Below are 24,265 nucleotides of genomic sequence, written 5' to 3' on the forward strand. Positions count from 1 at the left end.
CCACCGCCCACGTGGCCGGCGCGCGGCCAATGGAGCGCCGAGGCGGGCCGGGCCCCGCCCCTCTCTGCGGACGGGCTACTAAATTCAAAACCCGCCGCCGCCGCCGCCTGCAACTGTCAGCGGGCGCGTGAGGCGGCGGGCGCGGCCCCGCCGGCCCCGCAGCCACCCCGCCCCCCGCCCGGCCCCGGCCCCGGCCCGGCGGCGCGGAGCGGAGCGGAGCCTCCTTTGTTGCCGCCTCCCGCCGCGCCGCGGCCGTGGCCGTGGCACAAAGGGAAGCTGCCGTGGGGCGGCCCGGAGCCCCGCGCCTCCGCCCGGCGCTTGAGCAGCCACGCCGGGGGCGGGGGGGAGAGGGGAAAGGGCGTTGCTCAGCTCCCCGGCCCGCCAGCGTCCCCTCACCGGCCCGCGGGCCTGTCACCGGCCGCCGCGCGCTCAGAAACGCGGCCTAAGCGCAGCAGGAGAGAAGGGGTTTTACCCTTTCGGGCGTTTCCTCTTCCAAACCTGTTTTTCCCTTGCCCATAAGCTGCACGCTGTAAATTGAGAACAGCTCTCGACTCCTGATCCTGCAAACACCTAATTTAAGCTCCCCCGGATGAGTGCTCTCATTTTAATATTCAAAATGTAATTATTCTAATTGCACAGCTCGAGCCGGGTTTTGGTGCTGGTATTTGAGCGTTCCCTATTCCATGGCAGTCTGGCTCCTGAAGGCTTGTTTTGAGTGAGTTGCCACATCCTTAGTCCAAAGGTTAGCATGAATTCCTCAGGAAAAGTACGAGCCCTCCAACACGGTGGGTGCAACGCATGGAAAATCCCAGGACAGCCAAATCCGGCAGTGTTGACCTGAACCTAAATCAGCAGTATCCCTTCACAGGAGACACGGCTGTATCTTCTGTAAATCAGTTTATGTTAGGACCACTTGGCATTGCCACTGGTCAGTGACTCCAGTGACCATAGCACCTGCAACACAATCCACTTCCAACATTTTTATATCAAAATCTCCAAGCAAATTCTTGTATCACTTTTATATTGGTCGATTCAGGTTTCTGAAGTGCAAATGAGAGGAACAGTTGTAACTCCTGTAAGCATGTACTAGGGTGATCAGCAGTCCTTCTCTCACTGCCACTACATCCTCAGGGCAATGTGCTCTGTTTGCTGCCAAATGATTAAATCAGCTTCTACATTTTCCAGAAAATAGAATGTACAAAACATGACCAATTTGCAGTTCCAACAGAAACTAAAGATATGTGTGATTCCTGTAACAAAAACATTAATTTAAAATTTTTATAGATACTCTAATCTTGCTATTCGGCAACTTACACCCACAGTAGCTGGATACTAGAAAGTAAAAACTGGAAAGCGGACCACAGCGAGCAATTCAAAGGCTTGATTCTAAACCCAATTGTCCTCTTCACAGAAATTCCCATGGGAAAGGCTTGTCAGGAGGAAAACAGTAAGATTTTCTACTACTGAAGCTTCCTCAAAATCATTTAATAAGGTTTTCCGCTAGAATAATCCATGACTATATCCTAGAAACCTGGCAGTTCTCCTCAGGACGTGAGATTGCCTGTATGAAAGCTTCGTACCACTGTTAGTTCCAGGACATTTGTTCCTTTTTCTATTGTCTTAGCGAATTTCCACTATTAAGTGACATTCCCTCAAAAGCATTTTATTGAAATGTTTTCCAATCACAGCTAAAGGTAATTTCGCCTACTGAGGAGTCCCTGCTTTACCCCCCCATACTGCCTCTGGTGCCACAAAACATTGTCTGTCCCTTTCTCCTTCTCTGCCTGCCATTTCAATTCTACCTCATCCAGCTCTTTGGAAAATAGCAAAGCTGGCTAAAAAGAGCGATAGCAGCTGGAAAAAAGGCATTTCATCTCTATAGCACCTGCTGCAACATAAAATTGTCAACAAAGTAGGATTATAGCCCAAGGTAGTTTTACACTGCAGCTGGCACTAGAGTGAAAGGATCAGTATTCACAGGCAGTACAAGAGCCAAATAAAATTTAGGATATTTTACTGTACTACAAGCTGAGCCCTCTGCAGGTCTTTAATGCTGACTTTGATACTGTCTGCTTCTGAGATTTAATTTAGCACCAAGTTTTAAATCACTGAACTCTCATTTCATTATAAAAATATGTATTATTTCCACGCTCCCCCCCCCAATTGTTTGTTTTGCCATTAGTATGCCAGAAGAGAAGCATACTGTTTTTGCCAAAAGTGTTATGGGTGGGATTCATTTCATTTTATTCCACCTCCCATTTAAAAGGACATATTTAAAATCCAAACTATACTTCTTAAGGAGGCCTTTTTTTCTCCTTAGGAGTCTCAAACTTTAACTTTTTGTTGCTGAAGCTATTGCTTTTAGCAGCCTACCACCTCAGATGAAATTAGATGGGGCTTTCTCAGCAGATCAGATTATCTAGTTCTGGACAAATTATATGGAAACAGATGTTGTAGTAGTAGCGGCTAGTCATCGGTTTCCTTATTACAATAACACAGTAAAAGAACAAAAGGTTTTTCTTGCCAAGTCCATGCTTACTTTCTACCAGACTGTATTTTCAGGCTGTTGGCTCAATCTAATAATAATAATAAAAAAAGTGATGTAGCATTTCCTGTATACATTTTAAAAAGCTAATAGTAGAATCTACTAAAGTCTCATTCTTTTAAAATGTAATCTTGTGTGGCTTAAATTACTAGATTAGCTTCCATATTGAAGGAAGTTAATAACCATCAATAATCATACCTTCTGATTTCCTTGCCATTTGCTTACAGCTGAGATTTCTCGCTGATGTTAGCGTGACTGAATTCATCTTGCTCTGTTAGGCTGAAAAAAATTGAAAAAAGATAAACATAAAATAAAAAAACCAAGCCTTTAAACTGTGCCCCGGCTGCTGTCAGACACTTGTGAAACCGAGTATTAGCATTGTTCCTCTTTGCTCTGGGCAGCTCGGGCCTGATACGCAGCACATAGACAATGCACTTCCTTTGTATAAAAAAAGCCATTATTAAACCAGCCGGAGGGGTCACTGCTCAGCGGCACAAGGCAGCCGTGAAGGGCTGAGCGCGGACACTCCCATGCCTCCAGACTGCTGCCCAAGGGGATCAGAAATGTTCTCTCTACCTCAGAGAAAAGCCAAGCAATGTGATGTTTACCCTCACGGCTTGCAACTCCACTCAAGCGTTTTCAACGTATTAGAAGTAAGGCTTTGAGATGCTTTACACCTCTTAGAACTGATACCTAAAGTACATCACAAGTACTTTAATACAGCTTCTAAATACCACCACATCCACAGTTTAACACATTCACAGTTAACATAAATTGTATCAGGCATGTGTACATCTTACAGGCACAGCAGGCTATACCATTTTCAGACTCCACTAAGCTTACAAGATTTTTCACCAAGACAATATTGCATTCATTCTTTCAGTTTTTAAAGAGAAGCCTAAGCGTTTCAGCATGCACCACTTAACAGCAAAGGTTTGGCGTGTATGCCAATTTAAATAGACTTCTAGAATCTGGACAAGTTTGTGGAAGATTAATGTAAATTCCATGATTCCTCATAAACAAGCCATTTTTAGTGTTGCCAACTTTTTATTATCAAAATAGGTGGTTTTATATATATTAATCATTTTTATTTAAACTATATTTACCTTTAAAGTGGTCACGAACCATGGTGAATGCAGTCTGCAAATGTGTGTCAGTACTCTGAAGGTAAATGTTATTTAAGGGATTCAAATATGACTCTTCTAAAGAAAAAAACAGACAAATATTTGAAATTACATGTTACCTAATCTAATGTCAGTATTTATCAGTGAAATATTGTCTGTTTGTTTCCACTCAGGGAATGGCTGCTAAAGAAGAGTCCAACAGAGTAAATGCTGCAGTCTGTGCTTTAAAGAAGTAGAACAAAACACCAAAAATAAATACACTGCAATGGCAATAGTTAATAAAATATGTAGCAGAACTGATGTTCCTCTCAGCTATATTCAACATGAAGTAAGTGTAACATCACTGATGAAGTATTTTTATAACATCAGAACACAAAATAAACTTGTACATACACGACACCACATCTGAGCACGTTCCAAGGTCCAATTAAGTTTACAGTCCAGTGCTAAGAAAGGTCCTTTTCAGGAGATCCTCTTCCCCCCCCCCCCCATCTTATCTGATAGTCCTACAGTATCTCATTCTGGCAAGTCAACCAACATGCTAATTTTCTTGCTTATCTAGTGGTGACTAGGGAGCACTTTTGGGGGCACAGCAGCCATGAGGCAGAACCTTGTTGTATTTTCCCCTTGGGATGTTGCAGAGTGGAGGGTGGGGGGACAGGGATGTCTGCAGCTGTTTACAAAGATAGCAAAATCTGGATACTCCTCACATCAACAGACAGGATAATAGTAATACTCCTCCCTGTTTTTTGGCTTCAGTAATGCAAAAATGATGCCAGTTAGATAACTACAAGTGCTGCATGGTCCATGTGTTTCTAATTGCTGCTCCCTATTGTAATAACTCATGTATGACTATATTACTTTTAACAGGTCCCCTCATGTGTAACTTAAAGACTTGCCTATGAAATACTCCTTAAAATAATGATTTTACTCTGTAGCTGACCAAGATTCAAACAAAGCTGTCAATATTCCCTCCATGTAAATAAAATGAAAATAGATTCTGCGATTCTTTTAATTAGTTTAAGGTACAATGGAAAATCAATTTTGCATTTCTGCCAAGTCTCTCACATTAAAAGGTTTTCTTTAATGTTTTGTGGGATCTCCTCCTCCAAGAGGAGTTGAGAAAGGATAAATAAAAAGAATGGGGATACACCCTCGCCGATGTTTCATTATCTGTATGCCTATTATACTCTTGAAGGGCTAAGAGAGCATAGGAGGGGAAGCAAATGCAGCCTGAAGTAGTAGTTCGGGAAAGAAAGGAGAAGAGAGGGAAAAAAAAAAAGCCGTCTCACCACAGTCACCACCACAAGAACTGTAGTGCTCCTCAGCATTCGTTATCTAAACTATCACTGTTCAGTTTGCCTTACTGAAGCAAATCCTAGAGTTTTCAGTTGTTACGTGGCAGAGAAAACCATCTTGGGATGCACATTTAAAGGAATACATACATGGTGCTCGTTGATTTTGTCTGAGATAATGTCCAGGTACACATAAATAGATGCAGTGATATTACTGTTACTGCAAGTTAAAAGTCACTTCCCACAATGATTGCAAAATCCCAAAAGGGAGAGAAAGAAACTACAGATGGTAAAGGAGAAACAGGAACCGATAATTATACGTGTAGCTCCACATGAAGATCTGATTAAGCACACTAAAAAAAACCACTCTGCAGAACTAGAAACATGTTACATTTCTGCAGAATAGGCAATCAGCTATAAAACAAATTACAGATAGAGAACTTCCTTGCTTATATACATGAGTTAGCACAGCTGCCTCGTGTATAAAGAAGTAGGAGTTCTTTGAAAAAACTTTTTGCAGACAAATTACAGAGGCATTAACCACACTGCTACATGAGATAGCTTTGCTGTAGCTGGTGACAGAACAGCTCCAATTCACTGTACGGACAGTGGTTAGACATCACATCAGTTGTTGCCAATTCTTAGGATTTTTAAGGAGTTTTGCAAAACCAGGTATTTTTCAAAGACTAATTACCTAAATTTCTTTGATTAATCACAACTCAAAGTTTTAGTTAGAGGGTTCTGGCCCTTTTGGCAGTAGAGAAAAATTATTGAAAGTGTGATTCAGTGCAAAATTAAACATGTTTAATTAAACAGTTAAACACTTCTTCTAACTCTAACCCAGTGGCTGACAGGTAATATTAGGCATAGAGAGTTTCCAGATTTATCTGCGCTACGATGAGCTCTCATATAGTTGATCTGTTCCACATCTCTGAGCAAGTTTAGCACAGAGTTTCGGGAAGCTGGATTTTGATTGCCTGTTGGTCACTCATGTATGCTGCTCTCTCACCAGACTGATTTACACATGAGAGAAACACCTGGAAAAACCATGGGAGAAATATCCAACTACATTTAACACGGTGAATCACAGCGCTCACCAGACTGGCTTCCCTGTACTGGCAGAGCATAAGAAAAACGGTGTTAGCTCGCGGACAAACCACAGCAAAAACCAAACAGCACAACCCATGCGCACTGACGGAACAAAGAGAGTCACTCAGGTTGACGCATAGTATTAGGATTTCTTTGCTTCCAGCAGAAACCTAGCTCCGGGAGGCTTAAAAATGTCAGTCAATATACAGCGTAACAGCAGAGTAGTGCAGCATGGGGTACAGAATTGGAGCTCTCTTTAAAAAACTTCAGCGTGCTTTTTGAGACCTACGATGAAAATATTGATATCCTGCAGTATGGACAGAGTCTGTCTGCTCCTGCTGTCTTTGCTGTGGATGACAAGGCAAATATAAGCAACCTGTAGCGAAGTTCAGGTGCAGACATGCCCTTATATTTAGTTTTATACCAACAGGCTCTTTCATGAGGCTGGGAAGCTAGAGAGTGTCAGCGTTTGTTCTAAGGGTGTTGCAGCTTCCATGAAGGGGTTGGAAAGACCAGTTTTCACTTTATATATTCAAAGAGTTAGAGGCATGTGAATACCTTATGAATTTTTAAAATAAATTAGCAAGACAATCATGATTTTAAAGTTTGACATCTAGGTAGTAGGGTTCTTTTACAGTGTTATTCACAGAGAAGTCTTACAAAAGCTGCAGAGTTAGGAATTATGATTACCTCAACACTTCAAGGGATTTCTAATATAGAGTATTGGCATAAGGAATGATAGTCAAATATTAGTATTTACACACAAGATACTGCAAACTGCAACACAATTACAAAGCAGTTAAAGACTAGCCTTCTTCCTAAGCATTTTTCCATAAGGCAAAATAAATCCTTGATCCTCACTGAAAATAAAATCAGCGAGTAAGTTCCTTCTTTCCCACAGCCTAATTCTGCTTCAACTGAAGCCACTATATTCAATTGCGGAAGAATCCAGCCTACCAACAAGATAACAAAAAGAGTGCATTGGTATATCACAGTGTTATCCCAGAAATGTTTTAGTATTTGCTTTATTAGTCTTTGAGTGATTAACTTGTTAATAAAATCTCAATTTACTTGCTACTGACAAAAGTTAATAGGTGGATTGCAATAGCATTGTAATTAAAATAGGAAAAAAAGTTCATTTTCTGTGTTTATTTTCCTCATAAGGCTGGAAGAAGGTAGGTTTGAGGAGCCGGTTAGTTTGGCAGATCATTAAAACTGTGTATTAGACGAAAGTATAATAAAAATATTGTAGCTAATAGGACAGCAAGTCACAGTATTTGAACTGTCTTCTTATACTCACAAAATCAATTATTTAAAATACAGCATAAAAGATTATTTTTGATATTGCATCTTAAGTCCTATATTTTTTAGGAGGTATGGAAGCGCAGAGAAGTACTATGTATTTCTTTTCTGATATTGATGGATAAATATACAGCTTTGAGATTTGTGCGTAAACAAATATCCAACAACAGCAACAGGACCTTTCTGTTAGTTATGACTTCTTGCCCTGGCATAATTGTAGCTGACAATTCAGAATAAACATTTCTTAGCTGTGTAGTATTCTCTGATAGCATACTCTTTCTAATAGAAATTCAATGTCTTTTCTGTCCTGCTGCTTTTCTTTTTTTTCCCTGAAAATAGAATTCAAGAAACAGGCAGGCTTGCTTCAGACTTTTCAAATTAATAGTAATAACCTGTTCCAATATTAAGTGGTGCTTTCGCCTGATTGGTGGAATCTATTCCACTTGCTCTGCAGAGGAAAAAAATGCAGTCTTCGAAACTGTCATAGCAGTCTCTTCTCACAGCTCAGCTACCTGTAGCCCTGAACCATGAGCTAGAGGGATTATGAATGCCAAGAAAGCCACATGACCGCACATGCAGCCATTTTTTCCTCAGATATTTTGAGAAGATTCACCAAAACTTCAGTAAGGAGTTGCACGAACATTTTTTTGTTTGCTAAGATTTCAGCTCTTGGACTCTGTGAATACCACACTAACTACAAGTGAATATAAAAGGTTTCCAGCTTCGCGAGTTAAATAAAAAAGATGCTTATGGCACATTGTTGTATAGCCCCTACCACATCTTTTTGTTTTTATACCGTAGCTCTATTTCATTTCGATGTGCTGTTTCTTGCTTCCTGAAAGCAATTCAGATGCAAATATTCCTAGATTTTACTATTTTATTATTTATTACAATAGTCTTTAAAAGTCAAATCTTGTATCTACTAAGCAGGCTCTGCCAGGACTTGAAGTATTGTTTAATTTCACCCTGCTCATCATCATAATTAATAGGCAGAGATATACTCTAATAAAACCCTCAAACCGCATGCAGATAAAGGGTAGCAGAGGAGCAGCGTAGACAGCTGTATTCTTGCACCACTCAGCTAACCTGCATGTAGAAATTTGAATGGTGCAAATAAGAGGCGCACACAAGCAGCGCACTTGGGACATGGGAATTCGATTACTGGAAATCCAAAGCCAAGCTTGGCAGTTCAGAACAACCGTCAATACACCCAGAATCGGGCTTTACAAATGCTGTAGCAGCACTGTGGCTTGCCGGCGTCCTGAGCCTTTCAGACCGCGTTTTATTCATTGCATTTGAGCAGCGGTAAGAGGCAATGCTCCCTGCAGCTGAGGAGCAGAGCCCACTCAGGTCCTGCCGTTCTGAAGCCGTATTTGTGAGCCAGTAGAGCCCTGGCAGAAATTTCGGCAATCATCAACTGCCTGTGTACATTTATCACTACATGCAGACAAAGATTCATACTGCGGAAAATGTTTTGCAATAAATAATCACTATTATATATGAGGGTATACCAGGGTTTTTTGGCTGACAAAATCAATATCGAGAAGTACACAGATGATGCATCTTTCTGCTCAAGAATTCACTACGCAGTAAGAATTATTTCATACACTGAGAAAACATAAAAGTAGAATTTGAATTAGGTACAGAAATTATGAGCAGGTTCTCACCTTTTAAATTACCTGTAACATTTTTATAAGCATAATTCTTTTGTGAAGCAGCACTAAGTAGGAGGCTCTAAGGAGGCTCTTACCAGCCCTGGCTTCCTGGTGAACCTTCCCAGAACAACGTGCACTTTTTTCTTGGTGTTGATATGCACAGGGCAAAGTATTCAGTAACAAGGACTTATACTATGCTAGGATACAGAATTTTAACGCACAGATCCTCTGCACTTCAGTAAAAGTGACCTGCCCCTATCATGCATTTCATGGAACAACAGAACATAACAACAGCATTCATAAAACAAGGTAAAACTGAAAAACCCTGCTTGCTGTTTTCCCTTCATTGACACATACACTAAATGATGCAAGAACATGAAAAGTTACCTACAGAAAATGAGGGATTGTTTACTCCCATTTGGCTTCAGTGACTGAAACCGTGTTTTGTTCTTGCCGCCAGTATCCAGCAAGCAAGTTCTCTCAAAAGTCAGCTCATTACCCCAGCATGAACGAGCAATTAAGACCACAGAAACCAAGAATCAACAATACAAATCCGATCTTTCTATGCCCACGTGCATCCCTCTCAGGGGGTATATCCTGCAGTGCTTTGTGCTTACCCAGTCAAAATTACATTTAGAATTACATGACTTTTAGAAATTTCCCTAAGCAGATTGGGCAAGTAATCGGTGTTTTTAGTCACATCTTCCTGAGTCACAGGCACTCAGTTAATTTTCTCTTGGGCAATGGTTTTACTTGGATCCTTGTAAAATTATTTCACATTCATCATTGCTTGCCTGGCACATGAAGAATTTTTGGAATCCTAAAGCTTCGTTCCTCACGGTTTAAGAGATTTGAATATTAATTCCAAATGGCATTTCACAAAGGGCCAAATTCTATCCAGGGATAAATGACTGCTCATCCATACTGACTTTAATAGGATCTGCTTTGCTCAGCAGAGGGCAGGATTTGATAAAAGGCTCTTATTCGATTTTGCGTTGATTGGCAAAAGCAAATACAGTACAGTCCTCTTGAAGCATTATTCAAACAGCAAGCAACGTTAAACACTGCAAAGAGGACAAGAGTACTAAATAAGGACTTGGGTTAACACTCTCTTACTGATAAAGCACATTTTAGAATTAGTCGACAGAAACCTTCTCTCACGAACAAAAGCTACTATGCTTTGTTACAGCCTGCAAATGGGAAAGAAACAGTTTCTGATAACAATGCATTCTTTTAAATAACCTACTTCTACCAAGTTGTTATAAAGAAAGCAGTGTAGTACAAAAAAGGTAATTGCTAGGATAATGATATGCTGGCTGCAAAAGAAAACTCCTATGCCTATCCAGAACTACATTTGCAAACTCTAAGAATCGGTTCATCTTCCAATTTCCTTGAAGGCTCAAACAGTTGCTCAACTGGTTCAAAAAATTCAAAAACATCTGAATAACGCTTTGGGGCTTTGCGCCAAAAAGTGCTTCAACATCTTACAGAGATGACTTAATTCCAAAAACACACATACAGCTAGACAATAGTTAACCTCAAAGATATCCTTTCCAAGTTTTTCTGGGCTAATGACCTAATGGAACAAAATCTTCCATACCTTTCTTTTCGGCACGTAGCTTTTTCCTCTTTTTCCCTTCTTGTCCATGATTCTCACTAAATATGCTATGGCAAATACGCTTTCCTCTTCTGTATTCTAATATCTGACAACATCACAGGAGAGAAATACATTGTATAGGAACAACTAATAGTGACTAAGGAAGTTTTTTTTTTTTTTTTCCCCCCAGGGTGCCAGTATAAAATACAGGCTTCACTTTGGATTAACTGCCTAGCCTCAGAATGGAAAAAACCCTATATACAAAAAAACTCTAAATCATAAATCATAAATTTTTTGAATCTTTAAACTTGAAAGCATCATCTGCATTAATTAAGACAGAAAACTCAGTATCAGCTCACCTCCCATGGCAATTCTCACAATTACCTAAGAGGAAAGGTTTAAAAAAATCCATTAAATATCACAAATTTAGAGGAAAAAAAATGTGCGTGCCACCCACGTAAGGGAAGTGCTCAAAAGAATGGGACATAGGCCAAGTCCTTTACAAAGGAAAAAAAAAAAAAGAAAACATCCTGAGTATTAGTTTGGTAGGAAAAAGACATTTAATCAAAATGTACTTGGGAAGACTTTCAAAAATATGCACAAACTACTATGTCCATAATCCAACTAAGAAAGGGGAGCTCAGAATGGAAGCTAGATATATTATGATTTGCTGTTTTTCCTCTATTGTTCTATCCTGAGTATGAAGAGGCAGATGTTTAGAACATCATTTAGAACATCAGGCTCTCCAATAATTTTGGATATAGAGAGAGATCAAAATACCCACCAAACTATACCAATCTACCACTGTTCCAATTAGACAATATTTTTGTTTGTGCCCATGCTGTTCAAATAACTGCAAGTCGTATTCACCTATATCTTTGCACACCTACAATCCTCACTGAAAGTGACAGTGGGTAATTTTTGTGTATAAAAGTGTACTCTCTAACTTTTGAATGCGCAATGTAAGAAAACTGGGATCTCTGTCTAGAAAGAATTTTGTCATAAATTGAAGTATATTGAATTCAGTCATATTACCTATTATTATGGACTAACGTATATTTAGAGTACTAAAATACAACAATTTTAAGACAAGCTTGATGTGCTTCTGTGAAGAAACCAGCTTAAAAAAAATCCTTCCCATAGTGATGCTCCTCATCCACTTTGATTTTATGATTCACATCAGTAAAACATGAACCAGATTTAGAGTCTTTATTAATAAATGTTATCACTTATTTTTTCACATTCTATAATCTGACACCATTAAGCCCTTTAACTGAAAGTGTCACAGTTTACAAAGTACTTTTAATCCTTCTGTTTTATAAATCAGTTTTCTTCTTATAGGCTTCTGTGCAGCACAAGCTATTTTAAGAAAAAATAGAATCGATGAAATATGTTGGATTAAGTCTCACTGATTTTAGTAGGAATGAAAATTTCCTTTACTCAGGATAGATGTTGAAAGTAATCCAACTCCTTTACTGAATAAATAGGTGAAACCATTGATTGCTGGACATGAAATGAAGCTGGCATAGGAGCAGTTGTGTGAATCAAGAGCATTTCACTGTAATCAGACAAATTCAAGGACTGGAGGGAGCAAGGCATGCATGTGTGAAAGGGTAGCAGCAAAAGTACAGAAATAGGTACAGAAAAGAGGCAGGAAGCCAAGACAGCAGGAAAACACTAGGGAGTTGAGCCTGGGATAAAGTTTAGCAAGAGCACTTTTTGAATCAAGTGCTAGATCTGGGACCCCCACACCCCAAATAATTTAGAAGCATGAGTAAAGAAACTGTTTTACGATTTGATTCCTTCTGCCTGAAGGGAAATATATTTGTAAAGTTGGGGGCTGTTTGTATGTGGGGTCACTGGGCTTTTTTGCCTTTTTTTTTTTTTTTTTTGGTAAAGTTGTAGTATTTCACCAAAGAAATAGTTACGTCCAGGAGCCAGTGTATCCCTTAATTAGAAAGGGCTATATTTGGGGATTCCACAGCTTAACTCTGAAAGTTAAAGAAGCATAATGAATCTTAAAAGCAAACAGCTGCTATTCTGCAGTTTCCAGCAACTCTTGTGGTTGGATAGATTTACCATATATTTCTTCCCCAAGTTGGCTCTGGGACAGATCTACCAGTCCATTTTCCCAGAGACAGAGACTAGCAGTTTTAATAGCCGGTCTAGGAATTCAGACTTCCACTGCACTTAAAGCAAACTGTCTTTAAGATCCTCAACCTTAAAGGGTTTTGAGCAAAACATTTCTGACACTGCAAAAAGCCATTTTACATTTTAGTCGGAAGAATTCCCGCCAGCTTCGTGATGTTGTGTGCTATAGCCCGTCTTCAAATCTCCCTGACCTTTCAAGCCACTGTAATTTAGGGCACAATTCAAGAAGCAGTGTCTGCAGTCTGAGTGTCATAACATTGCTACCCACCGCTGCAAACTGGGGGGAGAGGAGGAGAGTAAGCGTCAGGCCGTGCTCATTCAGAGCGTGCCTTCCTTGTCTACAGTAGATGCTTGTAGTTTTGCAGCAAATAAGTGCTGAAACTAAGAGTAACTTCCAGCATAGGCTGAATACTGGTAAATCACAGACTAATTCAGGAGAACAAAGAGTATTCCCAGTGTTTCCAGAAGTGTTTGAATACTTACTTATAATTACAGTACTGAGGCTATTCAAGGATGTGGAAAGAGAGTGATTTGTAAAGAGCCAGAAAAGGGGGTCTAGCAGAGAAGCACCTCTCCCATCTGCGATGTGTGCTGTGATGTCCCGGCTAGTCCCAGAACATCGCCCCTCACTTCCTCCTCTGTTAAATCCTGATGGAGTTGATCCTGTATCTTCTCTATTGCCATATGATAAAGTATGCCATTTCTTAGCTTGATTGATGGTAATAAAACCCATAAAAATCCTCATTGTGAAAGCTAACAGGACGGAAGGTAAAGCAAGACAGCGAAAAAAAAAGACTTTAATGAGTATTGTTATTTTGTAATAAAAAAAATTCAAAAAGCAAGTAACAAAATACTTCTGTGAATAGCAATAGCAGCCAAATGCCACATAAACAAATCTTTTTTTTTTTTTTTTTTAAGACTTCTACACCACCCAATTTTTAAAACATATAGCCCTACAGGAAGAGCCATAAAGCTTCTTCCAAAGAACTGGGTTAGAATCACCAAATTACACTAACTTTTTTTTTTTTTTTAAATAGGATCACTGTCAGTCTCTGACGAGCACATACAGCCCACATGAGCTTAATCCATGGCTAGCTCCTTTTGAAAAAAGCCCTTTCCATGCCTTTACTTTGTTAAGAAATGCTTCAGGCAAGAGCGACACTTAGAGGTGGGAAGAGATGAAACACTTGCTGTTAAGTATTTCTTTATCAGGCTTGGCTGTTTTTTCCATTTTCCTGCTGATGACGAGCCAGGGGTATGGTGGGTGCCCCCATTTGGATGACCCCCCCCTCCCACTGTCACTGTAACACAGGGCTTACCGAGCCTGGCGCCACGTCCTGCTGCTGACACCTCTTTCTTGCACAGGAAATCAGATTTTTGACAACAGCTGTTTTCCCAATTACTTTTCCTCGGGGGAAATTTAGCTTCCAGCCACAGGCCAGATCCAGATTTCTCAGCAGGCTTCCTAGCTGCCTCGCACTCTTGATGCAGAGATGTTATCCGGCATTTCCTTCCAGGAAATGGCCTCTTTCTCAGCTCTCTAACCTGGAAGCTCTGGAGAGTCACTGAACCTACATCTTTCCTAGATGTCCTCTCACTCTTTAAAAAAGAAAAACACAGACAATTTCTCTCAGGTCTCGCGAATGACCTTGGACAGCCTTCAAACACCACAGCCTAGCTCTAAGCCTGGGACCCTGCATGCTTTTCCTTTTGCCCAGCAACGTGGGGTAAGCCTACCCCCAGCTCCGTGAAGCTCAAACTCTCCCTTCAAAACACCCTACAATAAATGGGACAGGAATTATTGCTTTGACTGAATAGAAACAAAATTTCCCGGGGTCTGTGGTCTCCGGCTGAAGCTCGATCCCCTTTAGGGACAGCTGGGTTAAGCATCGGGTGTCCCTGTGTTGGAAGCGAGGGTAACAGACGGTTGCAATGCCGTGTGAATAGCAAGATTTTGCAGACAGACATAAACGTGGAGGAATGCAGAAACAGCCATACAAATGCAACAGGAACATATGGGCGACGTCTTCTCACACGTTGCTCTTAAAAAACCAAAACCAAAACAAAACAAAAAAATCCTTCAAAATAGTGGTTAGACGTCAAAGAAAAATCACTTTTCCCAACACAACTTTACAGATAAGGAAGGCTGATTACTGTATATAATGAAAAAAACCTGTTTTTTCTCTGAAAGTACCTTTCTTGCGCAGCCCCACTACAACTGCACAAATGTATGTTAGAACAATGTTTATAACTCTAGAAGTCTTCTGAATAAGAAGAGAAAACATAGTGAGTAAACCATTGGCCATTAGCTCATCTCACTGCTCCTGCTCTCACTATTATTACTGAGCAAGCTAACAGGAAATATTTGGAGAAACGCATTATGATCCCTGCTCTTCTTTCTACATTGACCCACTGCCTTAAGTCTTTAAAGCTCACTGTTTTGAATGCATAGTCTAATTTTCCTCCACTGGAAATACTTATCTCTTTTCCGCCCGGTGCAAGGTCAAAGGCTGATAAGTACATGAAAAGAGTGGCGCGCAGCCTGTCTCCTGTGATATGGTACAGGCACAGCAATGGACATTTTCCCTTAGGCTCCCTGTACCTATCCCCTTGCAAACTGTGGTTTGCACCACTGTAGATAACTCTACAGGCTTTTGTAAGAGGGTCGCCGAATCATACTGCACGGTGTTTTTAATTAAAAGGCTAATAACATTGTGTGGTGAACTGTCAATGTCTAGCTACATTCTCTGGATCCAAAAGGTTGAGACACACTGATCGACTTCTAGTTATATATAAGTGTTTCTGAAGCAGCTGTTATCAATTCCTGAGAACTGGGCAGTTTTGAAATTGCATGTAATTATGTCTTTAAGGAGAAAGCTTCTGCTATTGCCCGTATAAACTCATTTGCTCATAAAAATAAGGTATATAAAATCTTTTTATTCCTGCATCTCAAATAATTTCACAGAGATGGTTGAGCAGTATTATTAATTCCAGTTCACAGGTGCGAGGCTTAGATTCCCTAGGCTAAATTGACAGCTCCAGAAAGGCCAAAATACTTCCCCCCCCCTCCTTTTTAAGAGGCTTGCTGGAACAGCCTGTTAATCTCTCCTGCAGAAATCTGTTGGGCAGAGGCTATGATTTCTTAGATTTCAGCAGAGGGCTGTAGGAATTACGCGAACGAACTCTTTCATATCTGCTGCAATCTCATCTGTGTAACACCTCACACGATTGCTAAGGTGCATTTGGTGTTACTCTAAAGCTCGTCTCATACACGCACTCCTCTGTTCTCTAGGGGGTTGCTTTACGGAGGAAACCGCAGCGGGCCTGTGGCTCCCTACTACCTGTGAAATCCTTTCTCTGCTACGGATTCACGGGCCTGTGAGCTGGTGGAAAAAGTAAACAGAGCTGGAATAGGGAGGAAGGAAGGGAGGGAGGGAAATGGCCTGCAGAGAGCAGGCAAACTGGCATACTGCCTACCCAATATATGTTTTTATATCTATCTGCAGGAAACTCACTGGGGTGTTAACACTGCTGGAGATAGCTGCTGAGCACAGAAAATACTTGAGAGTTGAGGCAGGCTGCCAGGGTGTAAAAAGCAATGCATGAAAAATCACTCTGGTCTGTTACCTGGCTGTGAAGAGTAGGGACTCCTAAAGCCCCATCCTTTCCTGCTTGCTTGGCACCTGCTTGCTTTCATTCATTCCTTCAAGCGCAAAGATTACGGCTTTACAGCTGTAGCGCCCAGGTATTCATCTGCTCTATACTCCTTTGGCGAAACTGAGAGAATACAAGCCTGCGACTGCATCATAAATCTTGGGAAGCCAGGAACATGTTCAATTGGTAACCCACAGAGGAAAGAGATTGAGATGTTAAATCAAGCAGAGTATTGCACACTGTTGGACACAAGGCCTGTCGTGGGAAATGCCGTAAAAATACTCAGTAAAGTTCTCTTTCAGTAATAAGCATTGTGCCAATAAAAGTAGTTTTAATTAATCCTTAAAAAGTGTGACACTGCTGTTCCTCTTTCATCTGTACATATTCTGATTTCGCTAGAAGTAATCATACAAACTGAAAACACAGCAATAGAGCACCATACAATCAACAACGCATTGCAAAATGACAGCTTGATCACACAGAAGGTTCCATTTACCTCTGCAGGTTTTGTTAAAAATAATGAATGACTTTACTGAAGCATCAGAGCGCCTTGTGAGGGGTACTGCAGATGTTCTCACAGAGAAACTAATCTTGAATGCCTTTCATTGGGGAAAATCTGGGTAATGTAAGAAATTATCAGTTAGCAGAAAATGAGCTCAGAGGAATAGCATGACAATCCAAATCAAATAAAAATAGGACAAGATATATAACTGACATCTTTTCAGAGCAGGAAAAACAACTTACCTAGCAGTAACAGCGGTGATACATTAGTTCATTTTTATTGCCTTTGTATAAAAGAATTGTATCTACCATAGATTTTTATCCACTGTGACAGGAGTTCTGCAGGGAAAAGCTACAAGATACAAAATATATACTACATATTTTTCTAAAGAAATATAAACACAACTATTTTAGATTTTGAGACCATTTAAGGAAAAAATGCTGAGGTGTTAGTATTTCTAGGCACGCAACACTAAACAGATAGTAATTATGAAGAGAATGTCTTCAGAGCCCTTCTGCTCATTTGTTTCCATGGCAATTTTGTATTTCTATTAATAAGTACTTACAGCTTTGAAGCCAGCTTCTGTCTGTTTGATTTAATGGAGAAAATCTGCTACAAACCAGAATATAAAGATAGAATAACTTGGAATAAAATAACTTTTGAGGAGAATAACCTAAACTAAAGCTTTAGTATATTATATTTTAAAAGATTATGATAATAAAGTATCTAGATAAACATATTACAGTAGACAAACTTAATTGTCTCACATAAGGTAGATGTGAAAGAAATAAAACCTAGTATCCAGAAAGTGGTTTTGTTTGTTTTTTTCCCTTTCTGTTTTTAAATATCCCAGAACACTTATAAAAAACCTCAGCACCTTAAAAACATTAAAGATTTTTTCCTTTCTTTAGATGTGCCACTTTCCACCCTCCAGTTTGGAGCTGAGGCATTTCCACAAGTGAGGAATTGTGGAGAGAATCACAATGCAAAATTGAATTACATTCTTCTTAAATTTACCAATTTTGGACTGAAAAGTTCTACAGTGAAGGTACTTGCATGGCTGCAACTAGCTGCTGTCATTTGTGGAGTTTATATTATTTTATACCCAGATTACTTCAGCTGATTCTTCATTTCTTCATATTTTGCCTGATAGCCCTTGAGAATCTTTCCACATTTGTCTCCTTTCCTTTTACAGGATGTCAGTGATTGCAGCCCAGAAATTCCTCCTTCCGCCAACAATGAAAATCTTACTTCACTATAGTACACTTGGGAACACTTTAGTCCCACGACAGAGGCGTTAGAGACAAACACAACAGCTAAAGCAATATGGGTTGGACAGTTTCCAGAAGCTGGTGCTGCAGAATTGTTCATTTGCTGCTTATCTTTCAAAAATGTGTTGTTATTTATGTTTGAGTTAGACAGAAATAGAAGTACTGCTTAAACAAGAAAATGAGGTAAGGTGGCTCAGGAAAACATCTCCAGAAGGACAAGATGGGGGAGAATAAAAAGAGGACTTTAAAAGGAGACAGGAGACAAAAAGGAATTGCGCTGCCACCAATTTCTTGGAAACCGATGAAGAGCTGAGAAGGATCCCAAGCTTTGCCCTACTTCAGAAACATACCTATCTATATGTACTTTCTGCTTTCCAACCACAACCTTGAGTCCAAAATATTTTAGGTTCTCATATCCTTTATCAATGACAGCTGGCCAAATGTTAAGGCAATTTTTTTGACTACTCTCTAAAAAGAAAAAACAGAAGAGTCCACAGAATGGTTTGATTCAGTCTTGCGTGCAATTTAAACCTTACAGTGTACATAGTTTAAACCTGACTATAAGCGTAAAAGGAAAAAGCAGGTCAGAGTTTTCTCCTGCATGCAAGAGCAATCACATATGCCTGGTATCTGGATAAATGAGAATGTATGGGGATATCAGCAACTAGCATCTCCTGAGGCATTTTTTCTTGGAGGTTTTTTCTTTCTTCTCCATGGCAAAGTCTTTCCTGGTGCTCCAAAAACAGACTATCTTCTGGAGCTCCAGCATATATTCCAGCAAGTTCTGCATTCTGAATAAAGAAATTCCAGTGGTTAAAGGCTGTCAATGAAAAACTTACCTAGTGGTAACTAAACAGTAAGGATAAAACAATAACTGTAAAAAACTGTGCTATTGTTTGAAAAAAAAATGATAGAACAAATGCAAATGTAAGAGGCAAATTACAAAAGAAGAGCAACTTTTGGAAAGAAAAAAGTTGACGATGCCTTTCAAAGGATCTTCCAAATGTACATTCCGCACTTAATTTAAAGAGTATACACCCTGCAATTGCACACACAACCTGTTAATTCCTTTAGAGAAATGGAAATTCAGCATCAGCTGACCAGCATACCTTTCAAAGTATGCAAATGTAACATGTTCATAAATATGTACATAGTCAGACAATCTGAGTCTATTTAAATTAAACAAACAAATTTTACTTCTGTGGTTTGCATATCTAGGTTAATTCTAGCAGTTACTAGGTCTCTGTGTAAAACTACACAACTCTGGGACCACTTTATTGGTGGGAGTAGCAACTGAAATCACATACTTATAAAAATCTGACAGAATTTTGGCCTCAGGTAAAGAAAATTAATCAAAATATGGATTTGGATAGTGTTTAATTTATTTCTTTGCAAAGAATCCTCTCCTGAATGAGAGCTAACATAGGTATGTTTTAAACAAGAATGCTGATATATCCAAACACAAATAAGCATTCTAAAGTTTTCAAGGTAAGAAACATTTTTTCCTGTTAATTTAATGATAGAAAACTGTTGTTGTTTTTCACCTTAAAAAAAAAAAATCTCTAGGCTGAAACCAAAAATGACCAACTTTGACCTCAAAGGAAATGTCTTGAATAACTACTTGTTTAGTGTCTCCTTATATGACTTCAGATATGTTTTTCTCATTTTCATTGGTCATTAGTATGTAGGTCTAGATGCTTCTTTTTCTGGAAGTAATTTTGTCTAGGACATACTAAACCTATCATAGCTGAGTCTTCCCTCCTCCTTCAACATTTGAAAGTGTCATCTTTTCACATTTTACACGGCATTGCAGATAAGGAGGTGAGAAAACTTTAAATATGTCCTTTCTGCAAATTGGGAAACATTGTTCTGCAAGTATTTCCCAGGGCTGGCAGGTCATGGATGAGACAGAATGCAGTAAATCCAAATTATCAAGAGGCCATAGTTCCTACAACGGTTCCCACCGTGTGCAACATGTTTGCCAGCTGCCTACTGAATGAAAGCGGTAGTCCTAGAAAATTGCAAGCATTGCCTCTCTCTGGCAGGTTGCTGAATCCCTTAACTGAACTACAACACAAAAGTTCTAAGACTGGGTATTTTCAGAATCACTGAAGGACCACAGTAGTTCAGATACAGGCCTGTATCTTTAAACCATTGCTGGCAAATAGGAATTAGGAGTAAGAGAAGGGTACCTAATAAGCCCATATTTGCTGGAGCCACAAATACAATTCCCCCCTTTGCATCAGGAGATTTTTAGCTTTAAAGGTGCGCCTCTGGCAAACTCTTCCAGACATGGAATAAGCAAGAGTGAAAGAAAAAGCAAATTTTTTTTTACACATCAGAGCAAGAGCTGCATGAAGGACATCAGAAGTTAAGGGGATAAGTGATGAGGGCTGTCATAGCCAAGTATTATGATAGATTGAAACAAACTATCTTCTGAAGAACGTGTTATTTTCTCAGTTGCCCAGTCGACCCCTCCATGCCTCTTGTTTTACTCTGATAAAGTACAAGGAATTCAGTTCCTTCATAACAGTGACTGCCGTAATTAACATCGTCTTTTTCTTTTCCTTCACCTCCTCCATCATCTTTATATCTCACCATTGCTGATTCCCCTTCCTCTCCCTCTTTGGCTCCCAGTAGGTCTTCCTGACACTATCCAGTCCTCAACAAATCTATCTGTATATGAGTATGCATGTGACCAACTATCTGTCTCTCTTTTGGGAAGTTGGACATTTCTGTATCTAGCTGTTTCTCGTAACAGAAGAGTCACAGTGCAGTAAGGCCTAAAGGGCTTTACTGAAACAGTGCATGAAGTTAACAATTTCAGCTTTCACTCCTCTGCCAGAGATTATTGCTTTCACAACTGTTTAAGAGATGCTGGCAAGTGTTTTAGTTTGGATTTTCTAGAATTACACAGTCAAAATTAAGAGAATCAGAATAGAAGATTTAGATGTGTTTTAGGCAGTATAAGCTTCAGCATAGAATGTCCTGTCAATAGCATCAAGATGGTACAGAGAAAATAGCAAAACATTGCTGTCTGGCATAATTTCTGGAACTGAACTCCATATGAGTTGCTGCAGATACTCAGCCCTTTGAAGAATGAGACTACTATTACGCAGCACACAGTAGGAAAACACCTTCTGATCTCACTACCTTTAAAATGAGCTTCCTGTTCTTCATATCTTGTTTCCAAGGCATCATATAAAACTCTGGGATCATTCCGTGCTTGCTCAAGAATTTTGGCAAATGGCAGTTAACAAGCCTGGAGGACATAGAAACATTTTAATGAGGTCATCTGGTAAGTTTGAGATGAAAACTAATTACCATATGAGACTCAGATGTGCATGGAAGGGGAAGCAGAAGGAGAGTCTTTAATATTGTAATTATATTTAAAGCGACAATCCTTTCATGATCCATTGCAAAACTGAATCATATAAATAAAATACCATTCAATTTCCCCATAACAAAAAGCATTGTTTTCTTATCTGAATTTAGGAAGATAAGGAAGAAAAACAAGATTGCTCACAAACAAGCCTTGCACTTCCAAATTAAAGCATACTTCTGTCATTGTCACTATCTGCCTCAGGCACAGTACAGCTGGCTTTGCACACTCTCATAGCTTAAGAGATGGAAAGTAATACTTGTCCTGGCAGTACAGAGTCTCCATTTGTAATAATTTTGATGCTTCAGTCATGTCTGCTCGCCAGAGAAAATTCTTAGAACGAAAAGAATACTTTGTCTACATTTTGGTCTATAAAACATCAACTACTAAATCCAACAGCCAGGAACACTGGTGCCCAGCCAGAGCACAGCCCACACAATCCACTTTGGTCAAAAGCCAGAGATGACCAACACCACAGGGTTGCTATCTCTGTCAGTACCAACTCAGGAGAGACTTAGCAAGTCCAACATATGTGGGAGCTGAAAGAGTAAAATCTCTATCCTTACTTCCTGCATCTTATTCCTGGGTAGTTTGGGGGAAAGAAAACAAATAGGGAAGAAAGGAAAGTTGATAGATGATCACCAATGTATCCCTATCAACACCTTCCAGCAAGCTCGGGAAGGTGCAAACAAGAGAATCAGGTGTATGGCAATACAGCAACACGGGAAGGCCAAGTTTTCTTTCTCATCCTTGCGTATCTGCATCCGTCCCTTTGGAAGCCATTGTGGCTGCAGCACTGGGCTCCAGGGCACTGGGCTCCAGCTCCAGGACTGCCCCACACGTGGCGTTGTGACACAGGTGCTGCCGGGCCAACACTGACATTCCAGCACAGCAACACGCGGCCCAAAGACCAGGGCTGAAGCCTGTGCCAATCGGTGCAGAAGGGAGGCTCAGCCCTGCGACTCCACCGGCAGACTCAAAGCTTGGCCACAGCACTATACAAAAATGGTTGCTGCTTAATGTAGTCTCTTTGATAATGGGGGGGGGGGGGGGGGAACCTGGTGTAAGCGGAATGAATTCTGCTTGTTCAATGTTGAAAAACGCTTCCTTTTCAAAAGACCATGTTGAAAGAAAAAAAAAAAAAAGGAGAGAAAATACTTAAGATTGTCAAAGGTCTTTTTGTTAGAGAAGGACTTTATATACACTGTTCCAGTAACCTTTACCTGGGAAATCAACACTAAAAACCCCCTAATAATTACAAAAATATAGTCACCATTAGCAGCAAATTACATGACAATAAAAAACTAAACCACCATGAAAATTTGCTGACAATATCTAGAAAAATTTTAAAAGATTCCCAAGGAGTTCTCCAAAACAGTAGCAAATGCTGCAGCCCCAAACTAACCAAATGGTGCAAAGACTGTTTCCTTTTTACAGGAGAATCAGTTTAGTATGCTGACCATCACAGCTTTGCTAGGGAAGATCTCAAATCAAAACCTTTTGCTGCTTCAGTGGCAGGAAATACTACCAGCAAATATATGCTTCACAGATCATGAACAACTTAATAACACGGAATTCAGACACATCGACAGAAAGATGTAAAAAAGATCAAAACTCTTGAGTAAACTGAATTTAGTAAAGCATATAATGGAATATGCTGTAAATTTAAGAGCTCTTTCTCTAAATGCTTTAGTAAATACCAGCTGTTGAGAGTACTGAACTGTTCAATACTGTAATTATATTAAAATTTTCTAGTGACACACTTCTTTTCTGAAATTCAAGGACTTCCAAGTGAGCAAAACTTTTACGTGCAGAAGTTTGTTGTCAGGTTTGAAAGTGAATTCATTCAGTAGTATTTCAGAAATATTTTATACTGGAAAATAAAGCACATAATTCACAGAAAACACAACTTATTAGGGAGAAAGTATTTTAGACATCATACATATTATCAGTGTCTCACATATTCTTCTGTTATGCTCCCAAAACAATGTGCAACATAAAACAGTTATCTTCAAAACTTACAAACTAAGCAATAGTCTTCCGCATCAAGTAAAAATCATCTCCCTCTTGCATACTGTTGTTTTCATAAGAGTCAGCACAGTTAATAAAAACTTTAGAATTTCTGTGAGTTTTACACTACTTCTACCGCATACATGAGGAAAAAGCATGAAAACAAGAATTGAAAGGTAATGGATTTATACCTGCATATATAGGGTCTTGAGCAAAGATATCCTTGAGGGGAATGCAAATTAGTACGGTCTAATTACTCAGAAAGAGTTCCATTATGATTGATTCAGAACAAAAAGATATGTTCAAGTTGTTTGTGTTAATTATGGAAAAAGCTTAGACAGAACAGGTAGGAAGCTCAAACAGCTGTTACAAGGATTAAAACCTGCAGCAGTGGTTTACAACATATATTGCTCGATAGTGCTTATTTGCAGGCTTGTTATTCAAAGGTCATTCACTATTAAAATTTAGTTTGTTTCAGAAAACCAATCTGCTTTTACAGGTCTTAATATTACAAACACTGCTCTTTTTGTCAACATGCTGCCACATCAAGAACACAGGATCTTTTATGTCAAAACTTAATATAGTTAAGTTTCTGCTCAACTGTAATTAGGAGCAGTCCCCACTTGATTATTACTTTGTATGACTTTGTTAGCTTCAACAGATTAAATATGATGTATTTGGTTAGAAC

The 24,265-nt window shown here is 39.5% G+C and overlaps 1 protein-coding gene across 1 annotated transcript; it reads right to left on the reverse strand.

The window, feature by feature from the left end:
• Positions 1-16,732: 16,732 nt before the first annotated feature.
• SPMIP10 (sperm microtubule inner protein 10) lies at positions 16,733-23,266 on the reverse strand. The gene is made up of 2 exons (XM_026115393.2): positions 21,339-23,266; positions 16,733-18,976 (listed from the first exon to the last, which is right to left on the reverse strand). The coding sequence occupies exons 1-2, from the start codon at positions 21,456-21,458 to the stop codon at positions 18,770-18,772; spliced, it is 327 nt and encodes a 108-aa protein (XP_025971178.2). The 5' UTR covers positions 21,459-23,266; the 3' UTR covers positions 16,733-18,769.
• Between the last annotated feature and the right edge of the window lie 999 nt (positions 23,267-24,265).

The sequence above is a fragment of the Dromaius novaehollandiae genome, chromosome Z (genome assembly GCF_036370855.1).
Source record: "Dromaius novaehollandiae isolate bDroNov1 chromosome Z, bDroNov1.hap1, whole genome shotgun sequence".
NCBI lineage: Eukaryota > Metazoa > Chordata > Aves > Casuariiformes > Dromaiidae > Dromaius > Dromaius novaehollandiae.